The 27,039-nt window shown below is 40.4% G+C and overlaps 1 protein-coding gene across 2 annotated transcripts in view; it reads right to left on the bottom strand.

Annotated features, from left to right (window-relative positions):
• Nucleotides 1-957: 957 nt before the first annotated feature.
• slc12a4 (solute carrier family 12 member 4) overlaps nt 958-27,039 on the bottom strand; it is a 34,890-nt gene continuing 8,808 nt past the window's right edge. The window contains exons 1-24 of one of the 2 annotated variants that reach the window (XM_013137400.3): nt 22,843-22,973; nt 21,608-21,702; nt 19,879-20,010; nt 19,331-19,477; nt 18,851-18,905; nt 18,049-18,179; nt 16,894-17,135; nt 16,129-16,343; nt 14,660-14,824; nt 14,286-14,384; nt 14,098-14,155; nt 13,761-13,935; nt 10,795-10,913; nt 10,226-10,324; nt 9,606-9,725; nt 9,386-9,490; nt 9,086-9,254; nt 8,695-8,890; nt 8,300-8,469; nt 7,842-7,973; nt 7,595-7,702; nt 7,118-7,305; nt 2,970-3,103; nt 958-1,929 (exon numbers count right to left, since the gene is read on the bottom strand). In XM_013137400.3, coding sequence (XP_012992854.3) covers nt 1,838-1,929; nt 2,970-3,103; nt 7,118-7,305; nt 7,595-7,702; nt 7,842-7,973; nt 8,300-8,469; nt 8,695-8,890; nt 9,086-9,254; nt 9,386-9,490; nt 9,606-9,725; nt 10,226-10,324; nt 10,795-10,913; nt 13,761-13,935; nt 14,098-14,155; nt 14,286-14,384; nt 14,660-14,824; nt 16,129-16,343; nt 16,894-17,135; nt 18,049-18,179; nt 18,851-18,905; nt 19,331-19,477; nt 19,879-20,010; nt 21,608-21,702; nt 22,843-22,945 — 3,249 coding nt within the window. In that variant the 5' untranslated portion in view covers nt 22,946-22,973 and the 3' untranslated portion in view covers nt 958-1,837. Of the gene's footprint in view, nt 1,930-2,969; nt 3,104-7,117; nt 7,306-7,594; nt 7,703-7,841; nt 7,974-8,299; nt 8,470-8,694; nt 8,891-9,085; nt 9,255-9,385; nt 9,491-9,605; nt 9,726-10,225; nt 10,325-10,794; nt 10,914-13,760; nt 13,936-14,097; nt 14,156-14,285; nt 14,385-14,659; nt 14,825-16,128; nt 16,344-16,893; nt 17,136-18,048; nt 18,180-18,850; nt 18,906-19,330; nt 19,478-19,878; nt 20,011-21,607; nt 21,703-22,842; nt 22,974-27,039 lie in introns of those variants that run through there. The other variant, XM_013137399.3, reaches the window with a different exon arrangement.

Genomic DNA, 27,039 nt, shown 5'->3' with positions numbered 1-27,039 from the left:
ATGCATCAATGAGCCTTGGCCGCCCATGACCCTGAGGACAGAATGTTCACTTGCTACCTAATATATTCCATCCACTGACATGTGCCATGATAACGGGATTATCAGTGTTATTCACTTCATTTGTCAGTGGTCATAATGTTATGGCTGATCGGTTTATTTCCACATTGAAATAACACTGAAATTGTTACAATTATTGTCATTTTTGGGTATGAGCAGTAAAAATGAAATAAATAATAAACATTTGGGTTGGGATGCATGATGTTACAGCTGGGTTTGTCATTGGATCTTCCAGCAGAATAACGATCAGAAGCATTCCTCCAGATCCACAAAAAACAACTAACTCACTGACCATAGAATCAAGCTTTTGTAATAACCCAAACCTCACTTAACAAGGACAGAAGGATCTGGATAGATTCTACATCTATTAATAATAAACTCCCTTGCTATGTTCTCCCACCTTATCAATCCTAGGAGAGGACGCAGTGCAAATATCTTGGCATGGGAGGGTGCATGAAGAACTAAATGCAAGGTTGCTGATAACTGTGAAAATAATATTTATTTCTTATATTTTCATTCTTACAATAAAAATGACTAAAGATTTCACAACACATTCCCATGAATTTCTGTTGGGCACCAAATCTGAAGCACAGTCAAAGCCTACTGTGAATTAATCAAACAATGTAGTCACAAGGTCCTAGAAATATTTTTTAGTCACAAGGTCCTAGAAATATTTTTTTCAAAATTTGGCCAAACACTTTTGGTTTCCTAAAATTTGGAGACCATGCAAAGTGCTGGATTACAAGGCAAAATAAATAATGTCCTCCAAAGAAAGATCCCAAGAATTCAGGTAATAGAGTGCTATGAGCGTATACTTGTGAGTAAACCCAGTATCTTAAGTAAAGATAGATATTATATTCCGGTCAAATATGGAAATGTATAAAATAAACTAATAACATGTAAGAATAATCTGTAGATGATTTTATTGTCACCTTCAATGAAATACTCTTCACCTGTACACTCTTCAGGAAAGAAAAGGAAATGTGTACACTTCTCTGTTATGGTGGATGAGAAAGTACTCTACATGCTTTTCATAATGATGTGTCAGCAGAAATAGCAAAACTACAATAATAAAAAAAAACATAAATTATATTACCCCCTTTTCATCATTACAACCCTAACCCTAACCCTTTTCATCATTACAATACACTCTGTGGCATCCACATGTTCAAGCTCAGTTTTTGCCACCCACTGAAAGTCCCCAACTGTTATTTATTTTTTCATTATCTACAATCCAATTCGCTTTTGCTTATTGGGGAAGGCTGAGAAAATAAATACAAAAATAAATATGAAAATGACTGGTTTACTACATACAGACTGTTGTGCTAACATCATTCATACGAACAACTCATCTATTCACCCATCTATCCTTGATGAGGGAAACGCTTTACTGCAATTAAAAAAATACTGACTTGGTCAACATAGAACATTAATGTTTGATGTGGCTATATATAAAATTCCTTGTTTTTAATGTGAACAATCTTTGCAATATGTGATACACATACAGTACAATAGCATATGTCATCTTCAAAGGCTACAATCCTTTTTAAAGGCAGTGCATCCAGCATCTCTACCTGGCACATTATTATTGCTGTTTGTAGTCCTTTAATTACACAGTAAAAGTCATCTTAATTCTATAATCAATTGTCAAACAATTTGTGTGTACTGTATATTTAAGATTGGCTGAATGCTGGAAGCTACTAGTACTGCTTCCATTGTTCAGAGGTGCCTTGTCACCTGTTCAGGCATTGTTGTACATGTGACCTTGACCCCAGATGGGTCAAGAGTAGATAGTGATGACCTCTCGTCCTCCTCCTCTCACCAGTAACACTCTCTCCAGACCTTCAGTCAGGACCTCCAGAAACTCCATATCTGGGCCTGTGTTAGGGAAGTAACTAACCATGGTCTCTTGGTTCTGCATTACATGTTCAGCTTAAATTCCAGTAAACTCATTATAAATAACCAAATCTACAGATATGTGAAAAGGTTAGTACACCTCATAGAAAGTTGTATTTTCTCCGTATTTGGACAGTTTTGCACTAATTGTACGGCCAGCTACATGTCCCCCCACAGCATGTCGATAAGATTGAGATCTGGGCGTTGACTCTGCCATTCCATTACCATCTCTTTTTTCTTTTTGAGCAATTCTGTTGTAGCTTGGCCTCATATTCTTCTCAATAATTCTCTGGTACAATATGGAATTCATGGTTGACTAAACTATGACAAGTTGGCCAGAGCCTGACGCTGCAAATCAGCCAAGCAGATTAAAATCATAATGCCACCACCTCCAGACTTTACTGATGGTATGACCTTTTTTCTTTTCAAAGGCATTGTTTTTTTTGTCCAATCATGGTGGCACTGTGGCCAAACAACTCCATCTTTGACTCATCTGTCCAGAGCACATTGTCCCAGTATTGGTATATTGTTTCGTAGTATGAGTATTGTCTTAGCATTAATTTTTTTGAGAGCAATTGCTTTTCCATTCTGATCTCCAAGTTTGTGCAGTCTTTTTCTGACAGTTGACTCATGCACTTCAACATTGTTTGTGGCAAGGGAAGTCTGAAGATCCTGCGATGTTACCCTGTTTTTTTAGAAACTTCTATGAGCATCTTTGGTCAGCTCTTGGGTTGAATTTTGTGGGACATGTAGATTGCCAGTGGTCAGGAGATTTCTCAATGCTGATGTTTTATAGTTATTCTGGGTTAACTTTATCATTCACCTTTATCAATCTCCAACCACAAATGTGAAAAAAAGTTTATTTTCAGGTGATATACTTTTTTACAAGTCTGTACATGTTGGCTAACAAGCTACTAATTTGTCTTGGAGGAGACCTAAAACATTATAAAAAACACATGACCTCTGTGCCACATACCTCTAAGGACATGCCAATGTTGGCTATTATAAAAGGATACAGTTCTCATCCCCATCTGTATTGCGTGGCGGCCCAGGCATATTGAGAAGCACCAGGCGAGCATCATGGGACTTGTTGACAATCACCTCATTCAGTTTCACAGCTGTGTGCATCCGTCGCACATTGGACTGGTCCCTGGGACAGAACCACACAAAAGACACAGTGGCTCTCAAACGTGTTGACCACCTTGGAACTCTGTGACGTCTTATTGTTATAACATGAAATCTAAATGGAGTTTTGGCCACTGATTAACACAAAAAAAAGTACATCATGTCAAAGTGAACAAGAACATCTGCAAACAGTTCCGAATTAATTACACATTTAAAACAGAAAATAAACGATTGCATCAGTATTTACCCTCTTCTCTAGGACACACCTTAATGATCTGCGGTTGTAACGGACTAGGGATGAGAGACCAGGATCCCATAGCGAAAGGGACTTTATTAAACAGAGAACAATGACAAAGGGCTGGAACAGGGTCACAGCAGGAACGGATCAGTGACATGACTTAAACAAAACAACAAATGACTAAGACACACTAAGACCTGACATGAACTGGGAACACAAAAACTAAAAAGAACTGGAGCGACACAAACCACTGGTATGAAGGAACCACATACATTAACAACACAAACACAGGGCTTAAATAAATAACCTAATCAGAACAAAGACCAAGAGGTGTGAAGACTAACAAGACAACGAGAAACTGGCTTACTAATCTAACAAGGAAAAACTAATATAGAGATAACATAGAGAACATGAATGACTAGAAAACCACACAAGACAGGATAGAGATACATAAGAAGTCAGACTCCACAACTAAACCAGACAAGACACAAGACAGAACGTTACAGAGGTGCAACCAATTGTCTGTAGAAGTCACGTAATTACAAACCTGATTCCAAAAAAGTTGGGACACTGTACAAATTGTGAGTAAAAAAGGAATGGAATTATTTACAAATCTCATAAACTTATATTTAATTCACAATAGAATATAGATAACATATATATTGACTCATTATGGATTTCATGAGAGCTACACATTCCAAACAATTTGGGACATGTAGCAATAAGAGGCCGGAAAAGTTAAATGTACAGATAAGGAATAGCTGGAGGACCAATTTGCAACTTATTATGTCAATTGGGTATAAAAAGAGCCTCTCAGAGTGGCAGTGTCTCTCAGAAGTCAAGATGGGCAGAGGATCACCAATTCCCCCAATGCTGCGGCGATAAATAGTGGAGCAACATCAGAAAGGAGTTTCTCAGAGAAGAATTGCTAAGAGTTTGAAGTTATCATCATCTACAGTGCATAATATCATTCAAAGACACAGAGAATCTGGAACAATCTCTGTGTGTAAGGGTCAAGGCCGGAAAACCATACTGGATGCCCGTGATCTTCGAGCCCTCAGACGGCACTGCATCACATACAGGAATAATACTGTAATGGAAATCATAACATGGGCTCAGGAAAACTTCCAGAAAACATTGTCGGTGAACACAATCCACTGTGCCATTTGCCGTTGCCGGCTAAAACTCTATAGGTCAAAAAAGAAGTCGTATCTAAACAGGATCCAGAAGCGCAGGCGTTTTCTCTGGGCCAAGGATCATTTAAAATGGACTGCGGCAAATTGGAAAGGTGTTCTGTGGTCAGACGAATCAAAATTTGAAAAGAGGACAAGGACAACCCAAGTTGTTATCAGCGCTCAGTTCAGAAGCCTGCATCTCTGATGGTATGGGGTTGCATGAGTGCGTGTGGCATGGGCAGCCTACACATCTGGAAAAGCACCATCAATGCTGACAGTTATATCCAAGTTCTAGAACAACATATGCTCCCATCCAGACGTCGTCTCTTTCAGGGAAGGGACCTTGCATTTTCCAACATGACAATGCCAGACCACATACTGCATCAATTACAATGTCATGGCTGCATAGAAGAAGGATCCGAGTACTGAAATGGCCAGCCTGCAGTCCAGATCTTTCACCCATAGAAAACATTTGGTGCATCATAAAGAGGAAGGTGCGACAAAGAAGACCTAAGACAGTTGAGCAACTAGAAGCCTGTATTAGACAAGAATGGGACAACATTCCTTTTCATAAACTTGAGCAACTTGTCTCCTCAATCCCCAGACGTTTGCAGTCTGTTATAAAAAGAAGAGGGGATGCCACACAGTGGTAAACATGGCATTGTCCCAACTTTTTTGAGATGTGTTGATGCCATGAAATTTAAAATCAACTTATTTTTCCCTTAAAGTGATAAATTTTCTCAGTTTAAACATTTGATATGTCATCTATGTTGTATTCTGAATAAAATATAGACATTTGAAACTTCCACATCATTTCAAATGAAAAAGGTTCAATAAACCTGTCCCTGGGTGGTCCCACAGATGGTTAGTACAATTCCTAACAAAAACTACATCATGACGATGAAAGTAAATCAGTAACAGGTTTCTTGAAATGCACCATTCAGGGGTAGGATATAAGAACATTTCCAAGGCATTGAATATCCCCTGGAGCACATTAAAGACCATTATTAAGTAATGGAGAGAATATATCACAAGTGTAAATCTGGTATTATAGACAGATCCTGGTTGAGAAGGGCACCAGTCAGGGAGGCCAATAATGCCTATGGAAACTCGACAGGAGTTACAGCTTTCCACAGCTGAGCTGGGAGACACTGTGCATACTGTAACAATAGCCAGGGTGTTTCACCAAAGTTGTCTTCATGGGAGAGTGGGGGGGAAAACATTGTTTAAAGAAATTCACACCAAATCTCAGTACCATGGCTGTAACTGCTGCCAAAGGTCCCACTAACAGACCACACAGGGTGGATACTTTTGGAATATATGAAATTGATTATTTTTGGGTTTTATTGTATTATTTTCGTATTTGTAATTAATTTACAACAATTTACCAGTTCAAGTTTTCTTAACATAATGAAGAGCCTCAGTATAGGGTTCTGGGAACAATTCCCCGGTATTTTCATCTTGGTTAGAGGATTTCAGATTTACTATTATAAATGTTGTACTTTCTGATAATGGGAATCCTCCAACCTGGATGCAATCCACATACCAAAATTAAATCCCACCCAACCATCCCAAACTATTGCACAAAGGGTATGGGGTTTGAATGATATAACAGAAGATATTCCTTGCTGTGTAAATAGGCCTACGTTTCCATGTGGTCTGAGAAAACACTGTAACTATTATTGCCTGACGGAGGGAACAGGTATATCTGATGTGGCAACTTCTTGAATTTATACAATCAAGCCCCTGAGAAGCTTCGTGAAGATTCAAGTCTTTCAGGTGCTTTAAATTACGGATAGCCCTTATCGTCCCTGATCTAGAACCCTCTCTTCACCATATTCAGACAGTGAGGTACCAGAGAATGTATTGCACCTTGTTCCCTCCCTTAGGAAAGAGTAGTTACATTCATTTTCAGTATGTCACTTGGTATAAAAGCCTGGTTCATGTGTAACTTAAGCATAATTTCTTCACCCTCTCCCCTCCCAGCGGGCAACACACTTTGTGCCAAACTTGTACTCTGCCTTTGTACTCATAGGAACGTCTCTGTGGGAAGATTCAATTCATTAACTCTTGTTTATAAATGAGCAGTTAAAAAGGGCCATTCTAAAAATGATTTGCTCGTCGGTACAGTTGTTTTGACTTTCTTCATTTGTGCTAGTGGCCAGTGTTTAGCTTGCTAAGTGAGTTATATTTAGCAAAATACATGTAGTATTTTTTGTCATTATTTTAAATAATTTACAATACCCCTTTCTGATCTAAAGACGTTTTTCAGTGACATGGTATTTGGAATGCAGATTTCAAAAAGATTGTAGAGTTCACTTCAAGATGCTCAGCATTATAACACATAGTTACTGCTCATTTCTGAGGTAATGGAAGTGAGGTCATCACACAGACCCTGGACCCCCTGCCCTCCGGAAATAGAAAGGAAGACTTTTACTCTGTACAACATAGGAAGAGTTCACTGTATATAACATAGTAAGTCTTTAATCTATATAAGATGGGACTTCTCAATCTAACACAAATGTGGACACTTAAACGTCAGGGAAACATCAGTGGTGACTCTGCAAAACATTCTCCCACCCTAGCAATTGTTTGCTGGACAAGAAACCAAAAGATAGATACTTACGGTTTGAGGCTGATGAGTTCTCTGAAGTTCTCTGGTGCGTTGTTCCTATTCCTTCTGTCTGCCTCGTATTTCTCCTTGGTCCAGGTCATCTGGATCTTCTCAGCTTCATGCTCCACCACCTCCTCCTCCTCGTCTGAGTACAGGCTGCCCATCCGGACAAGAGAGTGCCTGTCCTTCACCAGCTGAGCCTAGAGAAGGAATGCATAATACAGTGTACATAATTCAGTATAACCTGAAATGAATTACCACAAAGTGCTTCATTCTATGATAGTGTAGATATTGGTCCCCAGACATAGATTAAACTTCTGAACTAAACAAATTTACTTTTAAAGGAGACTGTGCCGAGAGCATGTTTTTACTGTACTGGGGTAGAGGAAATCCTGGTTGAGGAAACTGAGTGTAAATGTTCTCCACTGTGGTGCACAACTGTTTTCAAGTGAGCTGAAATTGGTGTTTGCATTATTGCCCCCGATGTACCTCTCTTTCTCTCTCTGCACTCGAAAGCCTCATCTGTCTAAGCATCTGAGACCGCTGCTCCATCATCAGAGTCCTCTCATATGTGTAGGCCGAGATATCGCTGTCATGCTGACAAAAAAACATAGTAGTATACTATATGAATGATTTCACATTGAACATATTTGTGGTGTCTAAGAATGGAGGTATTTTTCACAAACTCATTTTGATTGCATATTTGTCTCCTGACTAAAGAATCACTTTTTCTCACCATTTCCACCACCTCCACCTCAGCTTCTATTCTCAGCTGGTAGAGAAACATTGCCAGGTCCTTTTTCATCTGAATACTGTTGTCATCCATCTGGGCCACAGTGAAGATACGCATCTTACACTTCCTCCAAACCTGAAACACACAATATTAAAGGGATAGTTCAGGATTTTTGCAGTCAAGCCCTTAATCTACCTCTACAGAATAAGACTACTCTGACTCTGGGGAAGTACATGTCCACAACAATATCCTGAAATATCCCTTTAAGAAATGTGTGAGCCATACCCCATTATGACCAACATACTGCATATTTTTCACCTGGGATTTCTGGTCTCATTACATGACTTTGACCATTTCTTTGTAAGTAATTATCAAAGTATCACTTTGATATATTATGATATACTCTATGTTTTAGGATTGATAAATTTCTTCACAATTGTGTAAACATTTCTTTTCCTTACTTTGTGCTGTTTAAGCAAGAAGGGCAACAGCATGAGCATCCCGCCATCATGGACGATCCACCACACGTCGATGGTGCCTTCTGTGAAGCGTTCGTGGTTACTGGGGTAGAAGGACACGTTCTTGGGCACCATCAAAGCCAGGTGGGCTGCTGTGGTACAGCGGACTGTGTCTGTGAAAGGGCACACAGAGTGAAATCTTTCATTTTCCGTGAGTATGCAGTATTAGGCCAGGGCTGTTAATTGACTACAAAGTCGGGCATGGAACAAATTAAAAACTATATAAGCAGTCCACTAAACCCACAGAAACAGAGAGAAGGCCAATGGACAGACTGGGATGAAAATTATTAGTGGTCAGAAGCAGGTGTATGACAATAGTTGACAATAACAACCCTTACTAATAAATGTCTTCCATGCGCGGGGATCTTCACTTTGCCTCCAACCATAAGGCCATCCCATCACTACTGTGTTGTGCTTCATTCCCCCAAGGCCACAAGACTGGATTAGGTGGGCAATGCCTTCCCTCACCTTGGACGCCACAACCACCTGGCAAAAACCCTTCACCCGCTCAATCTCCATCATATTCTTTATGGCCTGGCAGGGAGAGAAGCGTTGTGTCTTTACAGAATGCACCACATTAGAAAGTAAAGATATTTGTCCTCAAATGGTGATGAGCTCAAGATGTAGTACTGACAAATGTCTCGTTATCCCTCTACCAGGGATGAACGCGCTTTCCAAACTGAGGGATTTGAGAACACAATTCTCACGCAACAACAATTCCAGGCCTACCTGTTCTGAAGCCTGTGTTTCTCCGTAGCTGTCAAGGAACTGCCCCTGGATGACGGAGCCCACTATGGTCAGGCCTTTCCCTGCCTTTAGCTGGGAGACAAAGGTCAAGAGACGGGGATATTTGACGTGGAGGTCCTCATCCAGCTTCAAGAGCACCAGGACTTGGGGCCTGGAAAGGCAAACAGCTTGAACATCAGACCCTGAGCTTTGATTCCAAGGTTATCCATGGATAACTGATGACGTGACAGAATATGGATACTTACTAGTATGATAAGGAATCCATGGAAAGGGGGTCCTTACCTCCAGTTTTTAGTGTGAGGTGGTCCATGTTCCAGCCGCAGCAGAGCGTAACGGGCAGCACTGAGGGACAGACCTCTTATCCCATCTCCCCACTCCTTCTCGGCTCTAACAGAGGTGAACCAAGCCAGAAGCTGCATTGCAGTACATTCTACGACATTCTGTAGCCCAGTAATGACACGGAATGTCATGTATGGAGTCAAACGTTAAATTCCAGACATACCCTTGGTACTCAATGTACTTGTAGATCATGCCGGCGATGCACATGGCCACTATGGCATAGTACCAGGAAGAGATGAACATGAGAGCCAGGCACATGCTCATTCCCAGAAAAGACAGGGCCCTGTGAGGGTGGGACAACAATACTACTGATAACTCATAAAAAGACTGTATAATAATGTGGTGGTTGCATATATTTGTGCATTCCTCATACAACCATAACTGGATCATGCCGATATTCACAACTTGTGCTGTACTGTATATCTTCTGAAATGATGCACTGATAATAGGGATACTAGAAACAAACATAGCTTATATCTTATTGGAAGAGGATTCAATTTAGCATGTATAATTACATGTTGTTGTCATTTTGTTGGTCTATTTATGAAGGCTTCTTTTAGTAAACACTAGAGAACAAAAGGCCTCGAACTGTAGTCAGTCAGTCAGTCAGTCAGGTCACCAGGAAATTTGATAAGCTTCCCTATACAGTATGTCACCTGAGGAGTAGCAGTAGCTTATTCAAATAGAGTATTCAAAACACACCCACACATGCAAAATGAGCATTTCTTTGCTGCCATATAGTATGCCTACAAACAAACTCACATACAACAATAACATACTTACCAGTGGTAATATTTGAATCTGGGCCTCCAGTTGGGTGTTCGTAGTAAGGTCTGCACAGCACAGGCTAAGTTCACAAAGAGGTAGCACATCAAGAAGAACCTACAGAATAATCACACACATAAACATAGGATGAATTCAACTTGGTGACCTTCCACAGCCAATCTCGACACCATAGCTCTCTAGAACGTGTGTCAATTAAAAGTAGAATGACCACTGAATTATGAAAGTATGAGGTCTACCGGTTTATTATGAGCAATGTAAAAGGCAAAGTAGAGTCAGAAATAACCTGTTTTCTACAATAAATATTACATACCTTTGGCAGATAGGAGTAAGTTCATCCATCAAACTATCCCCTGAAATGATCTGTGCCTGTGCCTGCTTGTGAATCATCATGTTTGATGTAGCATGTCCGTGTGTATTTAATGCTTTGTGTGTGTGTGTGTGTGTGTGTATTTTCATTTGTTTCCATAGGCGTTTTCCTTCTGTGTATCTGGGTGTGTGTGGACCTGTGAGAATCTATTTTGTCCAGACTGAATGTGTGTTTGTGTGTGTGTGTCTGTTTGCCTCACATGGAGAGGATAGGGGCCACCATGTCCAGAGATGCTATGAGGATGCCCAGCTCAGCAATGAGCCCTGTCAGTAGCAGTGCCCAGGTAGGTTCCCCGTTGGCCTTGCCATGACCAAACACCTGGAAAATAAATCAAGATACAGATATGTTATTGGTGGTGTGTCTACATGCACAAGGGTGACATTATAATATTTTTAAATAAATTAGCTGCTCTTTTGCCACCAAACTTTATGAGGTAATGCAAATAAACTTATAGTGTATTTTCTCCACAGCTCTTCTCTAATCACTGAAGGTAGCAGTCATTTGCATAATATATCCACAGGTAGTGTGACCACACTCCGAGCCAAAGAAAGTAAACAGGATGTATTAAAAATGTATTTATGATGAAAATTATTAGGATTCAGGGGAAAGCTATGTTTGTCAGGCCACTGGATACATGGCATTGTCTATGTATACATGTTAAAATATATACTGACCAGCCAAAATATTATGACCCCTCACAGGTGAAGCGAATAACGTTGATCATCTCCTAACAAGGGCATGTGTCAAGGTCTGGGTAGATTAGATAGTAAGCGAACAATCAGTTCTGGTAGTCAACGTGTTGGATGCAGGAGAAATGGGCAGAAGTAAAGACCTGAGCAACTTTGACAAGGGCCAAATTGTTATGGCCTGTGCATCTCTGAAACGGCAGGGATTGTCGGATTGTTCCGGTCAGCAGTGGTGAGTCCCAACTGACAGTGGTCCAAGGAGAAATGAAACACAAACCGCCAACTAGGTGTTGGGCATCCATGGCTCATCGATTCGCGAGGGCAATGAAGGCTATCCCGTCTGGTCCGAAAGGACAGAAGGAAGAGTCCCAGGAAAAAGTCCCAGGACAATGCATGTTGTGTCCTAACACAACATGCATTGCACCCTGCTGCGTGTGGGGCTGTGTGGCCACAGAGTGCCCACGACGAATGCAGTCTACTGTCAGAAGTGCCTTCAATGGGCACAACGAGCGTCGGAACTGGACCATGGAGCAGTGGAAGAAGGTCGCCTTTATCTTTTAAATCACCTGTTTGGATGTGTATGTATGTGCTGTTCACTTGAGGAGGTGATGGCACCAGGATGCATTGTGGGAAGACGACAAGCCGGTGGAGGGAGTGTGATGCTCTGGGCAATGTTCTGCTGGAAAAACCCTGGGTCCAGGCATTCATGTGGACATCAATTTGACATGGGCCACCTACCTAAACATTGTTGCAGACCAGGTATATCCCTTCATGTTAATTTAATTCCCTGATGACAGTGGCCTCTTTCAGCAGGATAATGTGCCCTGCCACACTGCACACATTGTTTGGGAATGGTTTGAGGAACATGATGAAGAGTTAAAGGTGTTGCCCTCCAAATTCCCCAGATCTCAATCAGATGGAATTTGCTGGACCAACAAGTCAGATCCACTTCAGCTCCACCTCAAAACCTACAGGACTTGTAAGAATCTGCTGCTAACGTTTGGTGCCAGATACCAAAGGACACCTTCAGGGATCTGAATTTATTTGTCAATTAAAATAATATCTAATTGATCAGAAATACAGTGTAGACACTGTCCATGTTGTAAATGACAATTGTAGCAGGACATTTATTTTTAAAGTCATATATGTCTACATAGGCATACAGAGGCCCATTATCAGCAACTATCCGTCCTCTGTTCCAATGGCACATTGTGTTTCCTAATCCAAGTTCATAATTTTAAAAGGCTAATTGATCATAAGAAAACCATTTGCAATTATGTTAGTATAGCTGAAAACTTTTGTTTTGATTAAAGAAGCACTAAAACTGGGCTTTGTGAGATTAGTTGAGTATCTGAAGCATCAGCAATTATGAGTTTGATTACAGGCTCAAAATGGCCAGAAACAAAAACCTTTCATCTTATACTCATCAGTCTATTCTTGTTCTGAGAAATGAAGGTTCAAACCAGAAAAGAAAGAGTAGGGGGCCCCGGTGCACAACTGAGCAAGATGACAAATATATTAGAAAGTTTAGTTTGAGAAACAGACACCTCACACGTCCTCACCTTGCAGCTTCATTAAAAAATACCCGTAAAACAATCATAAGGTCAACAATGAAGAGGCGACTCCGACAGGCCATATCTCAGACAGGCCAATAAAAAGAAAATATTAAGATGGACAAAGAAACAAAGACCCTGAAAAGAGGAAGACTGAGAAAACGTGTTATGGACAGACGAATCGTAGTTGGATGTGTACGGATCAGAAGAACATTCTACAGATGCAGACCAAATGAAAAGATGCTGGCGGAGTGCTTGACATCATCTGTCTAGCATTTTGGAAGCAATGTGATGGTTTGGGGGCGCTTTGGTGGTGGTAAAGTGGGAGATTTGTACAGGGTAAAAGGGTTCTTAAAGAAGGAAGGCTATCACTCCATTTTGCAACACCATGCCATACACTTCGCATGGCGCAATTTCCTCCTACAACTGGACAATGACCGAAAGCACAGCTCCAAATTATTCAAGAACTATTTAGGGAAGAAGCAGCTGGTATTCTGTCTATAATGGAGTGACCAGCACAGTCACCAGATCTCAACCCTATTGAGCTGTTGTGGGAGCAGCTTGACCGTATGATATGTAAGATAAGTGTCCATCAAGAAAATCCAACTTGCAGGATGTATTCAGGAAACATGGGGTGAAATCTCTTCAGATTACATCAACAAATTGACAACTTGGATGCCAAAGGTCTGCAAAGCTGTAATTGCTGCAAATGGAGGTTTCTTTGAAGGACTAATTATTTCTAACCTTGTCAATAACTATATTTCTTATCCATTCAAACTCACTTCATTTATGTTATCATGGAAAACAAGGACATTTCTAAGTGACCCCAGACATTTGAACGGTAGTGTACATACTACGTAAGCGTGCACAATACATCTCCACACACCAAAGGCCAGTGCGAGGGCTGTTCTTGGCCAGAAAATTACCCTGAGGAAGGGGATGATGTTGTCTTTGGCAATAGCTTGTAGGAGCCGAGGAGCACCGGTTAGGGACTGCAGTCCTGCCCCCACAGTGGAGAAGAAGGAGCCAATCACGATAACCCAGGGGGAAGGCCATGACAGAGTCCCTACAACCAGGTTCTTACTGACTGCATCACCAAACCTACAGAATAGGTCATGTTATCAGACATATTATTACACATCACTTTATCAGCAAACCTCTGCTTTACCACACTAACAAATTCAACAACATTCTTTGGTGAGAAGCTGCAGGCTGTGTTAATCTGGTGATGTCAAAAATAATGCCACACACACGTTTACTTACTTGTCTCTTAGGACTGTTCCTTCAATGCAGGCCCCAAAGAGAACCACAGAGCTAAAATCTGATGCCATAATGTAAAGGGACATAAAGTAACAAGAGTAACACTGTATCTATATACTACACAAGAACATTTTGATATGGATGAGGAAGTTGTACCTTTTACAGCAGCTATATGTATCATGGAAGGATACAGACTAAGGTGGTAGTGGTAATGGCCAAGATGGTTCCAATAGGGATAGACTTCTGAGCATCTTTCAGATCTCCTGATCTGTTAGAACCTGCCATGATACCTACATTACAGAATGGAAATAAGCCACATGGGATTATGGAGTATGTGACTAAAGAAAATTGATCCTTTACAAGAGGAAACAACCGTGTCACTATGTCATTAAACAAGGCTTTTCTATATTATTCAATCCATTGATGTACTCCAATGACTACTGGCACAATCAATTAGTGAACAGACATGTCCATGGGTTGCTAGGTTCAACATTGCCAAGTTCAATGTGGGTTGCCAAGTCTGGATGTGATTTACCACGTATTGGTGCGCATTTCCAGGTTTTACCTGTGGCTGAGGGAAAGAAGATTCCCACGAGGAGGGTGAAGGAGGTAGCAATATCAGCAGAAACGTATAGCCCGATGCTCTCCACAGCGCCATGGACGTTGACAGAAGGCAGGCCAGCCTTCTCCAGGATCTGACCCTTCTCTAGGTAGTCGCCCCACATGTTATCTAAAACATGCCCAGAACCAGAGTCAGATGTGTTAAAGCATATTCACAAAGTAAGCAATGTGTACATCCCCACACATCAACATATACACCAAAGCCGTCCATCACCACATATCCCTCATGTACTTGACATGTGTTTTACTTTCAAGTGTTTAGGAAAAAGTACAGACAATGAGTCACATCGCAGTAGACAGTATCTCAGGAATAACCACCCCCCTGGGTTTTTTATATATGTCAGCAACTAGTGTTTACAGAGAATGGCGCAGCAAACATAAAACATTCAATCAACAGCAGTCCCGTGGGTGTAAACAGATGGTTGATGAGAGAGGTTGGAGGCAAAAGTCCTGGAAGCCACCAGATTCTACATACTGACAAAATAACAGCACGATAAAACAGTGGTGTTCAGAGATTTCTCTTATCCTGGGCAATTGCATAATCGGGATATTGCGGTAGATGACCCAAATGGGTTGTACTATCATCAAAACCCAAGAGGTGATGCTCTAGTCAACACTGATCAACAATACTGGAACACGTAGGAGTGGAAAAATATTGCTTGGTCGGACGTGTCTGGGGTTCAGTTTACTTGGGTGGCCTGCACAGTCCACATTCTCGACCCAAAAGAGTATCTTTGTAATAAGATGGAGAGAGTTACTCACAATGTACTGCTGTCCAGAAACTGTCATGTCACTATTGACCAAAACTCTTATGTTGCCAACACCTTGTAGAATCTATGCCCTGGAGAATTAAGGCTGTTGTGGTGGTAAATGGGTCCTACCTTGTACAGAGAGTGGACGCGACTCTACTGCCCCCTACCTGGCTGCGCCCCTCAGGGCTGTCATAATAATAACCAGAATACATTGTTTCTGCTGCCCCCTTGCTGGCTACGCCCCTTAGGGCTGTCGTAATAATACCCAGAATACATTGTTTCTGCTGCCCCCTTGCTGGCTACGCCCCTTAAGGGTGTCGTAATAATAACCAGAATACATTGTTTCTGCTGCTCCCTAGCTGGCTACGCCCCTTAGGGCTGTCGTAATAATACCCAGAATACATTGTTTCTGCTTCCCCGTAGCTGGCTACGCCCTTTAGGGCTGTCGTAATAATACCCAGAATACATTGTTTCTGCTGCCCCCTAGCTGGCTGCGCCCCTCAGAGCTGTGGTAATAATAATCAGAATGCATTCTTTCCATTCATTTCACAAACAAATGAGTTGGTGTGCAGCTATTACGACAAAGTATTTTACAGATGTACGTTCCAGATAGTGTTTTCACAGTACAACTACGTGGTTCACTCCCTGCTGTGGTCCCTACCTCTGATGATGCCGCTGGCCAGACCTGGTATTCCCTGGATCTCTGTGACGTTGTTCTGGTTGAAGTAGTCGTCACACTGAGGACTGCTGATGTTGCCAGAGCTGCAGAAGTTCTTCCAGAGCTGACTTGGTACAGTCACGTTGCCGTCAAGAACCACCTTACTACACACGTCAAACTGATCTCTCACCAAGGTCCGGTTTCCCAGCATGCAGATCCTGGAGAAAGGGATGTTTGCGGTTATTGATGAACCACTGAGTGATTAAAATACCAAGATATATGAATATACAGTTCCGGAAAAAATGAGGAGACCACTGCACCTTTTTCCTTCCTTTCCAAAAAAGTTGAAAAGGAAAGTTTTGAGGGAGGAACAGAGGCGTTCAGTTTGCAGTGGTCTCTTAATTTTAACCCTTCTGTTTCTCACTCAAAACTTTCCTTTTCGACTTTTTTGGAAATGAAAGAAAATGTTGCTGTGGTCTCTTCATTTTTTCCGGAGCTGTATATATATTATATATATAGTTCACAAGTTTATTTCAAATTATAGCTACACTTAAAACATAAATGTGTCCATTACTGTTTATTTAGGACAAATTAACAAAGTAAAAACCAATGTCACTCGACAGTTGTGGCCAGGCAGAACAGCAGTGGTTTTGGTTTTCGCTGGGAAGAACTGTATGACAATAAACCCAAATTAAATAAATTATACCATTATCCCCAGTTCCGTTTTGGACATAAAAAGCACAGTACACAAATAAACAAGTGATTTACGAAAAGTTGGGTGGTTGGAAAATGGACTTGATCGCCCCGGCATAGATGGAGATGATAGAGATGATGACACAGGCTAGGAAGAGAGAGGCCAGCTTGTTGACATATTTGACCCCGACAAAGACCACCACGGCCATGAGGCTGAGACAGATGGTGCCGTACACCCTCATGTTGTTGAGGATGGCACTGTCACCGCCGTGGGGATCGCTGGCATGGAAGATGGCTGCCTGGGGGACCAGGTATTTCTTGGAGAGGAAAAGAACATCAAAAGTAATTTGGATTAGATGCTCACATGCCGTGTAATACATATAATTCAATTCTGCCTTAAACATTAAAAATGCACCCCGACACGTAGTGTCCTATACAACTCACCATATAAAACAACAAAGCATATTTGACTTAATTTATTTTGAATCCTACGGTGATTTGAGCTGTCATTAGCCAGTTCATTGCTGCAAATGAACATCAGTCATACAGTATACCAAAGTACATTGATCTACACTAGTTTACGTAGTATACTGGTTTATTTTATTTTACATAATATACTGGTTTAGTTTTTTCCAAAAATGCCCTGGATTCCCTACATATAGTGGGGAGAACAAGTATTTGATACACTGCCGATTTTGCAGGTTTTCATAGGCTACTATGAATCCCAGCCTTGTGCAGGTCTCCAATTTTATCCCTGATGTCCTTACACAGCTCTCTGGTCTTGGCCATTGTGGAGAGGTTGGAGTCTGTTTGATTGAGTGTGTGGACAGGTGTCTTTTATACAGGTAACAAGTTCAAACAGGGAGAGTTAATACAGGTAATGAGTGGAGAACAGGAGGGCTTCTTAAAGAAAAACTAACAGGTCTGTGAGAGCCGGAATTCTTTCTGGTTGGTAGGTGATCAAATACTTATGTCATGCAATAAAATGCAAATTAATTATTTAAAAATAATACAATGTGATTTTCTGCATTTTTGTTTTATATTCCATCTCTCACAGTTGAAGTGTACCTATGATAAAAATTACAGACCTCTACATGCTTTGTAAGTAGGAAAACCTGCAAAGTCGGCAGTATATCAAATACTTGTTCTCCCCACTGTACATGCACATTTATAAGGTCTGGTCAAAGGCAGTGCGCTAGAGTTCCATTCGTGACTCAGTACGTAACTAACCAGGAAGATCTCTATAGCTCCCAGTATGTACATGGCTGCAGCAAAAGTTGTTCCCAGGTAGAAACAGATTCCAACAGCCCCGCCAAACTCAGCACCCAAGGAACGAGAGATCATGAAGTAAGCCCCTCCGGCTATAGGACAGAGCAGAGGGGAACAGAGTTAGACTTACAGGGATGAAACTGGTTAAATTGATATTCATAGATTGAAGATAATATTTGCTGGCTCTCCTAGCTGGCACAGTTGTTGTTTGGGAAACAGGCCTGCATCACATCCATCACACGACTACTGTTGTTTTTTACACAAGCCATAAGCAGGGTCAGATGGGTATTATTTTAAAGCTTGTTACACTGTCAACATGACTAGCCAACATAAAACATATGAGCTTACAATCTTAGGCATTCACAAGGCAATTCGGAGAAAACAATTGTAATTTTGGAGCATTTAAAAAGGTGCGTGAAGTCCGGTGAGTCCATTCAGGTGCTCCACGGGGACTTTTATTCACAATAGACATTCATTCTGTTGGCAACAACACCATTTAATTTTCTAACATTCAGTTAATCACACTGAACGTAAACGCTGACTGTTTGCAGTGTGACAGGACTTTTATGGGAATGTGAAGTTGTTAATTAGAAATGTTTGACTTGGTTGTATGACATCAGGTCAAATCAAAATGTATTTATTTTAATCTTGAAGGTCTCCTTTCAAAATACATGAGGAAATCTTAATCCTTGGCATTCTTAACTCACACATCATACTTTACTCACAATCTTCAACATGGAGATAGGCATAACTTGTAATGTACCTGGGACAACACCATTTGTAGCTATGGCACTCATGGATATGGCAGTAAGCATTGTCTGTAAAATAGGAAAGAAAAACATTCAGACCATAAAATAAGTATTTGTGAAATATTCTCTCAGTTTCTTTTGTGCCCATCAACTGATACACAGTGCTCTTTATCACTTGTCACTACTGGGCACAATTTATATTGAAATGCTTGAGACATAAACCACAACTCTGTTTTACATATCCTTTTGGACTATAACAAGGAAATGTGAGGATCAATTGATTGAAATGTTGTGCTCTATTCAGTCTAGAAATATTAACTAGTGGAATGATGACCCATTTTAAACACAGTGTTTGGCAAGGGGACCAGAACAGAGTGTAACATGACATCCTAATGAAGCCACACAGAGTGTGTATTGATGCATGTCTGTATGTCAGTATGTATGTAGGTTAACATGAATGTGAAACCAAGGTGTGTGTTTGTGTGTGTACTAACACATGAACAGCACATTAAGACGATGAAGAACGACTGGACAATGCCGGCTGTGCCCACGATCCACGTTAAACGGAGGAAGAGGATGACACCGAAGATGTTCTGTAGACAGGGCAAGTAGACACCCATCAAGGTGCCCATGTTGGGTGACTGAGTAGAGAGGGATGAGGAGAGGCGGGCCAAAAGGGGGCAGGGAAGAGAGAAGAAGAGGAACAGAGATTCACATTAGAAATTATTCATTGATATCCCTGCAGGTTAGAATTGATATCTTGATGACAAGGAAATATTAACCCCGTTTTAGTGCGATGTGCGTGCGTGTCTCTGCGAGTGTTTCTGTGTACAACATGTAGCCTAGATATACCAACAGAAAATAGGTAATTGATCAGAGGTAATGATTTGGTGACATATTGATCAACTGTCAACAGGGGGCCCGCAGGCACAGCTTGTACCAAATCGGCTGTACCAACAGAACCTACACCCATGGAACCACCCAAACACAGGCAGAAACGGAGGGGAGGGGCTAGAGAGACTAAAGGGCTGTGACCACTGACCTTTGGAGCCTTCATGTGTGACATCCCTGTGCTTTCAGCTTCCTCATGCTCCTTGGCACCCTGGGTTATGTTGGTGTAGTTAACCAGCCGGCTGAGGAGAGACGACACCTTGGGACGGATGTCCAACTCTTCCTGAGGGACAGAGACATGGGACAGGTCAGCTGGGTTGTACTGAGCAGGGAACGGAGGTGGCTGTAGTGGGTATGGGAAAGTATAAATACCACTCTGGGAGCATAGAAAGACATAGAAGAGACCAACTAGTATCTTATGCACAACACATGTGTAAGATATTGTACAAATCCATATATATGATGTCATATGAATTGCAAAAAAATGCCCATTTGTATTTATTTGTATTTTGCATATGCATTATTATTACTAAGTTCTATTTTTGGCATTGTGGGTAATCAGTATGAAATTACACATTAATATTAAATAAATATTTGATGTCATTATTATTAACTTCTAGAAATACAAATACCAACACCAAGTGTCTAGAATTCCAATTGGAGTCCATCTCCCCGCCAACAAGTTCTTTAAATATTTTGTTAGAAGAAAACCTCATCAAGACTGAAATACCCATGCCTGATGTTTTGGAAATGTTACTGTAACTTTGTTCGGAGCAATGTCTCTGTCACGTCCTGGCTATGCCCCTAGCCATCTCTGCGCTGGCCTGGGGCCATAGCCAGGACCAGACAAAAGGTGGTGCCTCTAGGCACCTCTACCCAGTTTGGTCTCCCCAATTGGAGGCAGGTGTAGATCGTTGCCTCCAATTGGGGAATCTATTTGTGTTCCATGTTTGGCCACACCCGGTGTGGTTCATTTTGGTTTCATGTTTGTACATGCTGCCCAATGTCACTGGTTGCTTGTTTTATGTTTCTTTGATTAAATATTGATTACTTCTGTCCTTTTGTCTTTGTGCCTGTGTCCTACCTTCACAACCGTGACAGACTCATGGTCAGATGAGAAAGAAATCTAGCTTTTTGTCCACACATACCAGAGGTGGATTTGATGTGAATAGTGGTATGTTCAGGCAGAAAAGAACTGACTCACTATTTTGAAGTATTGGGGAGGATGTGAGGTTACCTCATTAGAACACCTGGCATCAAGGACTCTTTCTAGTACCTGGAGATTTTAGAGCAAGAGTCGGAAACGATTGGACAATAATCCAAAGCATTCTTACAAATCCACAAAGAAATGGCTCATGGACAACAAATTCCAATTTTTGCTATGTTATTCCAGGACCCCTGACCTATAACCCATTAAAACGTGTGGTGAGCTGAAGAAGAGAGTCCACAAGTGAGGTCGAAGAACACTGAAGTATCTGGATTGATTCTGTATGAAAGGTCTGAAATCACTTGCTATGTTTTCTACCAATTCATAATAAAATATAGAAGACTGTGCTGGTGTAAAGTACGAAATGTCAATAAATGTAAAATGTTTTGGGACAATTCTTTATTCATTAATTAAGAATTATTTCACATGAATCAATGGCTTTCTGTCCTATTTTGAGTGTGATCAAGATGATTATTGCTTTTTTTGTTAATCAAAACCATTATTGTGGAGGTTGCTGTACATATATTTAAATACTGTATACACCAGGACATAACATACAGTATCATATGAAATTGATGAGGCAGTGCTCAGAAACACAGTGACCTGATTTGGCTTATGTTGCTGAAATAATACAAAAGAGTTGTAGAGTCCTTTGAACTCCAAGATCACTGACCTCAAATAAGGCCAGATTCCTGTCATAGAAATCTGTCTTTTTGGCAGCATCTGTACTGCTGAGGAAAGGGCTGTCCTCGCTGTGTTTCCCATGGCCTGAAAAATGAGACAAAATGAATGAGTAAACAGTGAGGAACGGATAACATCAGTTTCCAGCAGTTCATTAGTCAGACAAACAGTTTATTTATTTTTTGCAACACATGTTGCAATATATATATATACATATATAAAAAAAACATTTTAGACCAATTCAACTGAGAAATATCTGTCAAGGGTGGATGAAATGGAAGGATAATCTTTTTTATAATATTTTATTAATGTTAGCATATAAAACTTTAAGTGAAATTACCATTACCATTGAACCATGTGATTCTGCCACTGACTGTTTTCCAACTTCATAATTTCCCATTATTTCAGAGTCTCAAGAGCTGGCATGCTGATCTGTTTAATAGTGCATACTGATTTATCTCCAAGTTAGTTAATGCAGTCTGCCTACCACCAACAGAATTCCCTTGTCACTATCTGTGTCTCCCTCTCTGATGTTTAAAGTCAGTAGACCCAGCAGCTGCTATGTGATATTTAGTAACCAGTGCCCTGAATTCTCTACTTCTCTACTTCTTTAAAAGTCTTTATTGTCATTTAAAAGCATAACAGACACAGAGATTATAGGAGAGAAGTAACTTGCAATTGCAAAATACATGTGCCCATCATGCTGATTAAGATCAATGTGAAAATTGAGGAATAGCGTGAGTTCACAAACATGACCAGTAAGCATTCACCCTGAAAGAAATATGTTGACTTGACCAGAAATCTAAATATTTTCGCTTCTCTAGATGCCTCAGGGTCTGAGCCTGGGTCTACTGGGGGTTCAGATGAAACAACCGGGTCAGGACCGCAATGACAATTACTTATACACGCACACACACACATACACACGCACACACACACACACTCACTCACACATACACGCCTCTTTCTAGAATTTTAGTGAGGATCCAATCTGACGTTTGAATCATCACATATATTGCCTGGACATCATGTTTCTTCAAACAACATTTACATGCAGCCCAATTCTAACCCAACTGGTTATAATACAAATCCCTGGAGCTCCGGACATCAACCGGAGTACAGCACCTTGTTAAATAGCATTAGCATGTGGCAAATGCAAAGTTCTCTGGTGATTATTCTCTAAGCAGACCCATGGATGGTCCTTGGGTCTGAGGCTTCCCTACTTACCTGGCTCCAGTGCCTCAGTGCTGCTGAGGGTCACCATGCTGCCGCAGTTTGAGCAGAGAGCGGTGTACTCTGGTCTGTTGGCTGGGGCATAGTCAGGCACCATTCAGAATACAAAGTCACCCAGGGCAAACTGTCACTCACTGGAGGCTTGAACCAGAACACGCAACGGGTCACACACACGCATACACACACACATACAGGAATGGGGGGAGCTTGCATACAGACACGCACACACACCCATGAAAGTGCACACACACACACACACACACGCCACACACAAGCATGTACATCCATGCACATATATTGCAGGTTCCATGGAAACACTTTAGTAACAGTGTGAACAGTCCACCTGTAGCATGTCAGGAACATTTCACCTACTTCATAATCCTAACCTTATCCTATACCTAACCTTAACCCTTTGTTTGCAGTTGTTTGTCAACAGATAGTGATGCTGTCAACAAACTATCTGTAAAGCATCCACTGCTGGATATAGGGACCATAATGGGTACATCACCAAATTATGTGGTGAAACATTTGTGAATGATTTCTCACCCCGTGTCTAATGATGGGGGGGCCGAGTCCTCAGTTAGTGAGGTAAGATCAGTGTATGTGCGTAGAGATCAGTGTATGTACGACTCCCACTGGTATGATGCAATTGTTGACAGTGGCAGGCTAAGATGAGCAACACAATGCAAATGCTGTCCTCTAGTGTTGACTTGCGGTCAACATCTTGTGAGAATCGGCAATGTAGCAACAGCAGAACCTTAGGTGGAAAATATAGGTTTTTATTTATTTTGCCTTTATTTCAATTCCAGGTCTCTTTCACAGCTGAATTACAACATTAAAAACATGTGAAAAATGAATGCACACATAAAAAACAAAACGTTTGTTTGTCAGACGTCTAAACTCTCTTGTAGACACTTAACATTTTTTTATCTTAAGCTTCTTCACCAACTCAGTAATGTGTATTTTAAAAGAGATTTATGTAGGAAGATACATATTCTCTAATGGAACCCTTTAGGGTAGTACTTTTTGGGGTCATTCAAAAGTAGATTTTGTGACCTAGAAAATACCATACACTTAGTTTTATTTGCATTCTGTGTAAGTGAATTTAGTAATAGCTGGAAGTCAGACTGCAGGGGGGATACAGCTTGGCAAGAGAGGATGCCATAGTGTATAATACTGTCATCAGCAATGAAAATCCCAATTTCTCCCAGTTACAGATATCATTAAGTTTTCTTTTTTGCCTTGCTATTATTTTCAATAGTATATGAGGATTTTTCAACTCTTACTACAAAACTCCAAACTGATCAGTTGTAGTAAGTTGTACGTTCAAAACAATTTAAACAAACTAGGTCTCAGGAGAAGTGGCTGGTGTCTTGGCACCGGCTAATGAGAGGGATCAGAATAAATAACTAATACTAAAATTCCCTGTTATTGTGTAAGTGCCTATTATTAAAAGGATGGAGGTCATGGGGTGCCATTAGTAAAGCTGAACGGTCAAGGTGTCCCCAGTGTGTTGGGTGTCTAATTAAAACAGATTAAAGATTGACAGGACTGTTATGAATTACAGACTCCCACTGCGCACCAACGAACAGCACACAGGGCTTAACGATGACAGGTCCCAACAAGTCAACAAAAAGACGGTACCTTCAAAACAATGTTTCAGAGCCAAAAGATTACACAACTGGCAATAAAGTGAGACAGGCCACTTCCCCTTCCAGGCCTTCTGAAGGCAATGCCTCAACCAGCTGTACTGAACAGTCACCTGTCTAAACGTTCTTATCTCTTAGACAAGTCAAGACAATACTGACACCACAAAATTTTGCAGTTTACAGAGAGAAAAAAAATTCTCTCCAAATATATGAAGTTTCCTGTCAAAGGGTAAATATGTCATACAGTATAATGCAAATTTGAATTAGAACAACTGGTTTTAACTGGTTTTATAGAGACATTTCAAATCACAACAAATGTTCACAAATTTAACATTTCTATCATCATAACAGGAAATATTTTTTGCAACTACAAAAAAATAATGAAAGTATTGTAAAATTAAAAACCACAGAAAATGTTAAAGTTTGATTTGAATGGACCTATGTAGGTGTCTCCAAACAAATAGACAAACAACATGCTTTTTATTGGATATTCCAGGGCAATGTGACTTTACTTCAATTGTGAATTGAAATACAGTGGATATAAAAAGTCTTAACACCTTTGTGAAAATGCCAGGTTTTTGTGATGTAAAAGAATGAGACAAAGATAAATAATTTCAGAAAGATTTTTTCCACTTTTAATGTGGCCTATAATGTGAACAATTCATTTGAAAAACAAACTGAAATCTTTGAGGGGGGAAATGAAAAAAATTAATCTTACAATAACCTGGTTGCATAAGTGTGCACACCCTCTTACATCTGGGGATGTGGCTGTGTTCAGAATTAACCAATCATATTCAAACTCATGTTAAATAGAAGTCATTACACACCTGCTATCGTTTAAAGTGACTCTGATTAATCACAAATAAAGTTCAGCTGTTCTAGTAGGATCTTCCTGACATTAGTTGCATCTCAGAGCATAAGCTATGGTCCACAGAGAACTTCCAAAGCATCACTGTATCACTTTCGTGATTATTTCTCCCCTTTTTCAGGGGTGTAACATAACCGGGGCCTTAGTCAGGGTGGAGGAAATTATGAACAGTTCCAAATACCAGGCAATTTTGGCACAACCTTTAGGTGTCCGTTAGAAAGCTGAAGATGAAGAAGTTCACCCTTCAGCACGACAACAACCCAAAGCACACATCCAAATCCACAAAAGCATGGCTTCACCAGAAGAAAATGTACGTTTTGGAATGGCCCAGCCAGAGCCCCGACCTGAACCCAATTGAACATCTGTGGGGTGATGTGAAGAGGGTTGTGCACAGGAGATGTCCTTGCAATATGACAGATTTGGAGCACTTTTGCAAAGAAGAGTGGGCAAATATTGCCACGTCAAGATATGCCATGCTGACTCCTACCCAAAAAGACTGAGCGCTGTAATAAAATCATAAGGTGCTTCAACAAAGTATTAGTTTAAGGGTGTTTACACTTGTGCAACCAGGTTATTGTGAGTTTTTTATTTTTTCCCCCTCAAAGATTTCAGTTTTTCAATTGAATTGTTGACGTTATAGGTCACATTAAAGGTGGAAAATGTCTGACATGATTTATCTTTATCTCGTTCTTTTACATCACAAAAACCTGTAATTTTAACAGGGGTGTGTAGATTTTTATATGCACTGTAGGCATATGGAAGTAATGTGCTTCCATATGTTTTTAATAGATTTTACAGCTATGGTAACTTCAGATGGACGTATATGCTTGTGGACGTTCTACAGCAAAACCAAAACCCTCAAGTTTTTACTGAGTCTAAAGTGTGAAACTGAGTTTAGGTAAATCAAACCATAATGGATTAAACTGAATTTAGTTAGATCAAACCATTAATGGATGATACTACATTTCCGTCGATCAAACCAATAATAGATGATACTGACTTTAGGTCGATCAAACCATTAATTGATTTAACTGAATTTAAGTAGATCAAACCATTAATGGATTATACTGAATTTAAGTAGATCAAACCATTAATTGATGAAACTGAATTTAGGTAGATCAAACAATTAATGGATGCTACTGAATATAGATAGATCAAACCATTAATGAATGAAACTGAGTTTGGGTAGCTCCAATGAAGTTGTATGTGTGGTGTCTTAGAATGTGAAGGTCAAAAGATTGGAGAGTTACCGGCATCTTTGTGTCTCTGTCTTTTCCTGAACTTTTTAATTGTACAGAACATAACTAAAGAAAAACTCTGTTAAAAACACACAGGGAAGTATGGATGACAGAATGTGATAATGTACTGTAAGCGCATATTCACTTTTTCCACACAATTGCCTTTTTAATACCTTTGAAAGTAGATTTAATAAATAGCTCATTGTGTCAGTCAGGCCTGTTTTCTGATACTAATTATGTCATCAAATTTGCACAGCCAGGAGTGGGGACAAGATAGCTTGCAGTAACAGACATAGCATTTAAGTACCCATTATTTGTTTGACTGGTGGGCTTGTCTGTTACACCATGTTATAAAATGTGTATTTGTGGCTGTATGCTGTCAAATCTTCTTGACTTCTTAAATCTTCTTGACTTATCTGTTAAAGTCTGGAATTAA

This window comes from Esox lucius, chromosome 2 (genome assembly GCF_011004845.1).
Source record: "Esox lucius isolate fEsoLuc1 chromosome 2, fEsoLuc1.pri, whole genome shotgun sequence".
Taxonomy (NCBI): domain Eukaryota; kingdom Metazoa; phylum Chordata; class Actinopteri; order Esociformes; family Esocidae; genus Esox; species Esox lucius.
The sequence above is the reverse complement of the archived record's forward strand: the minus strand, read 5'-3'. Positions and strand labels throughout refer to the sequence as shown.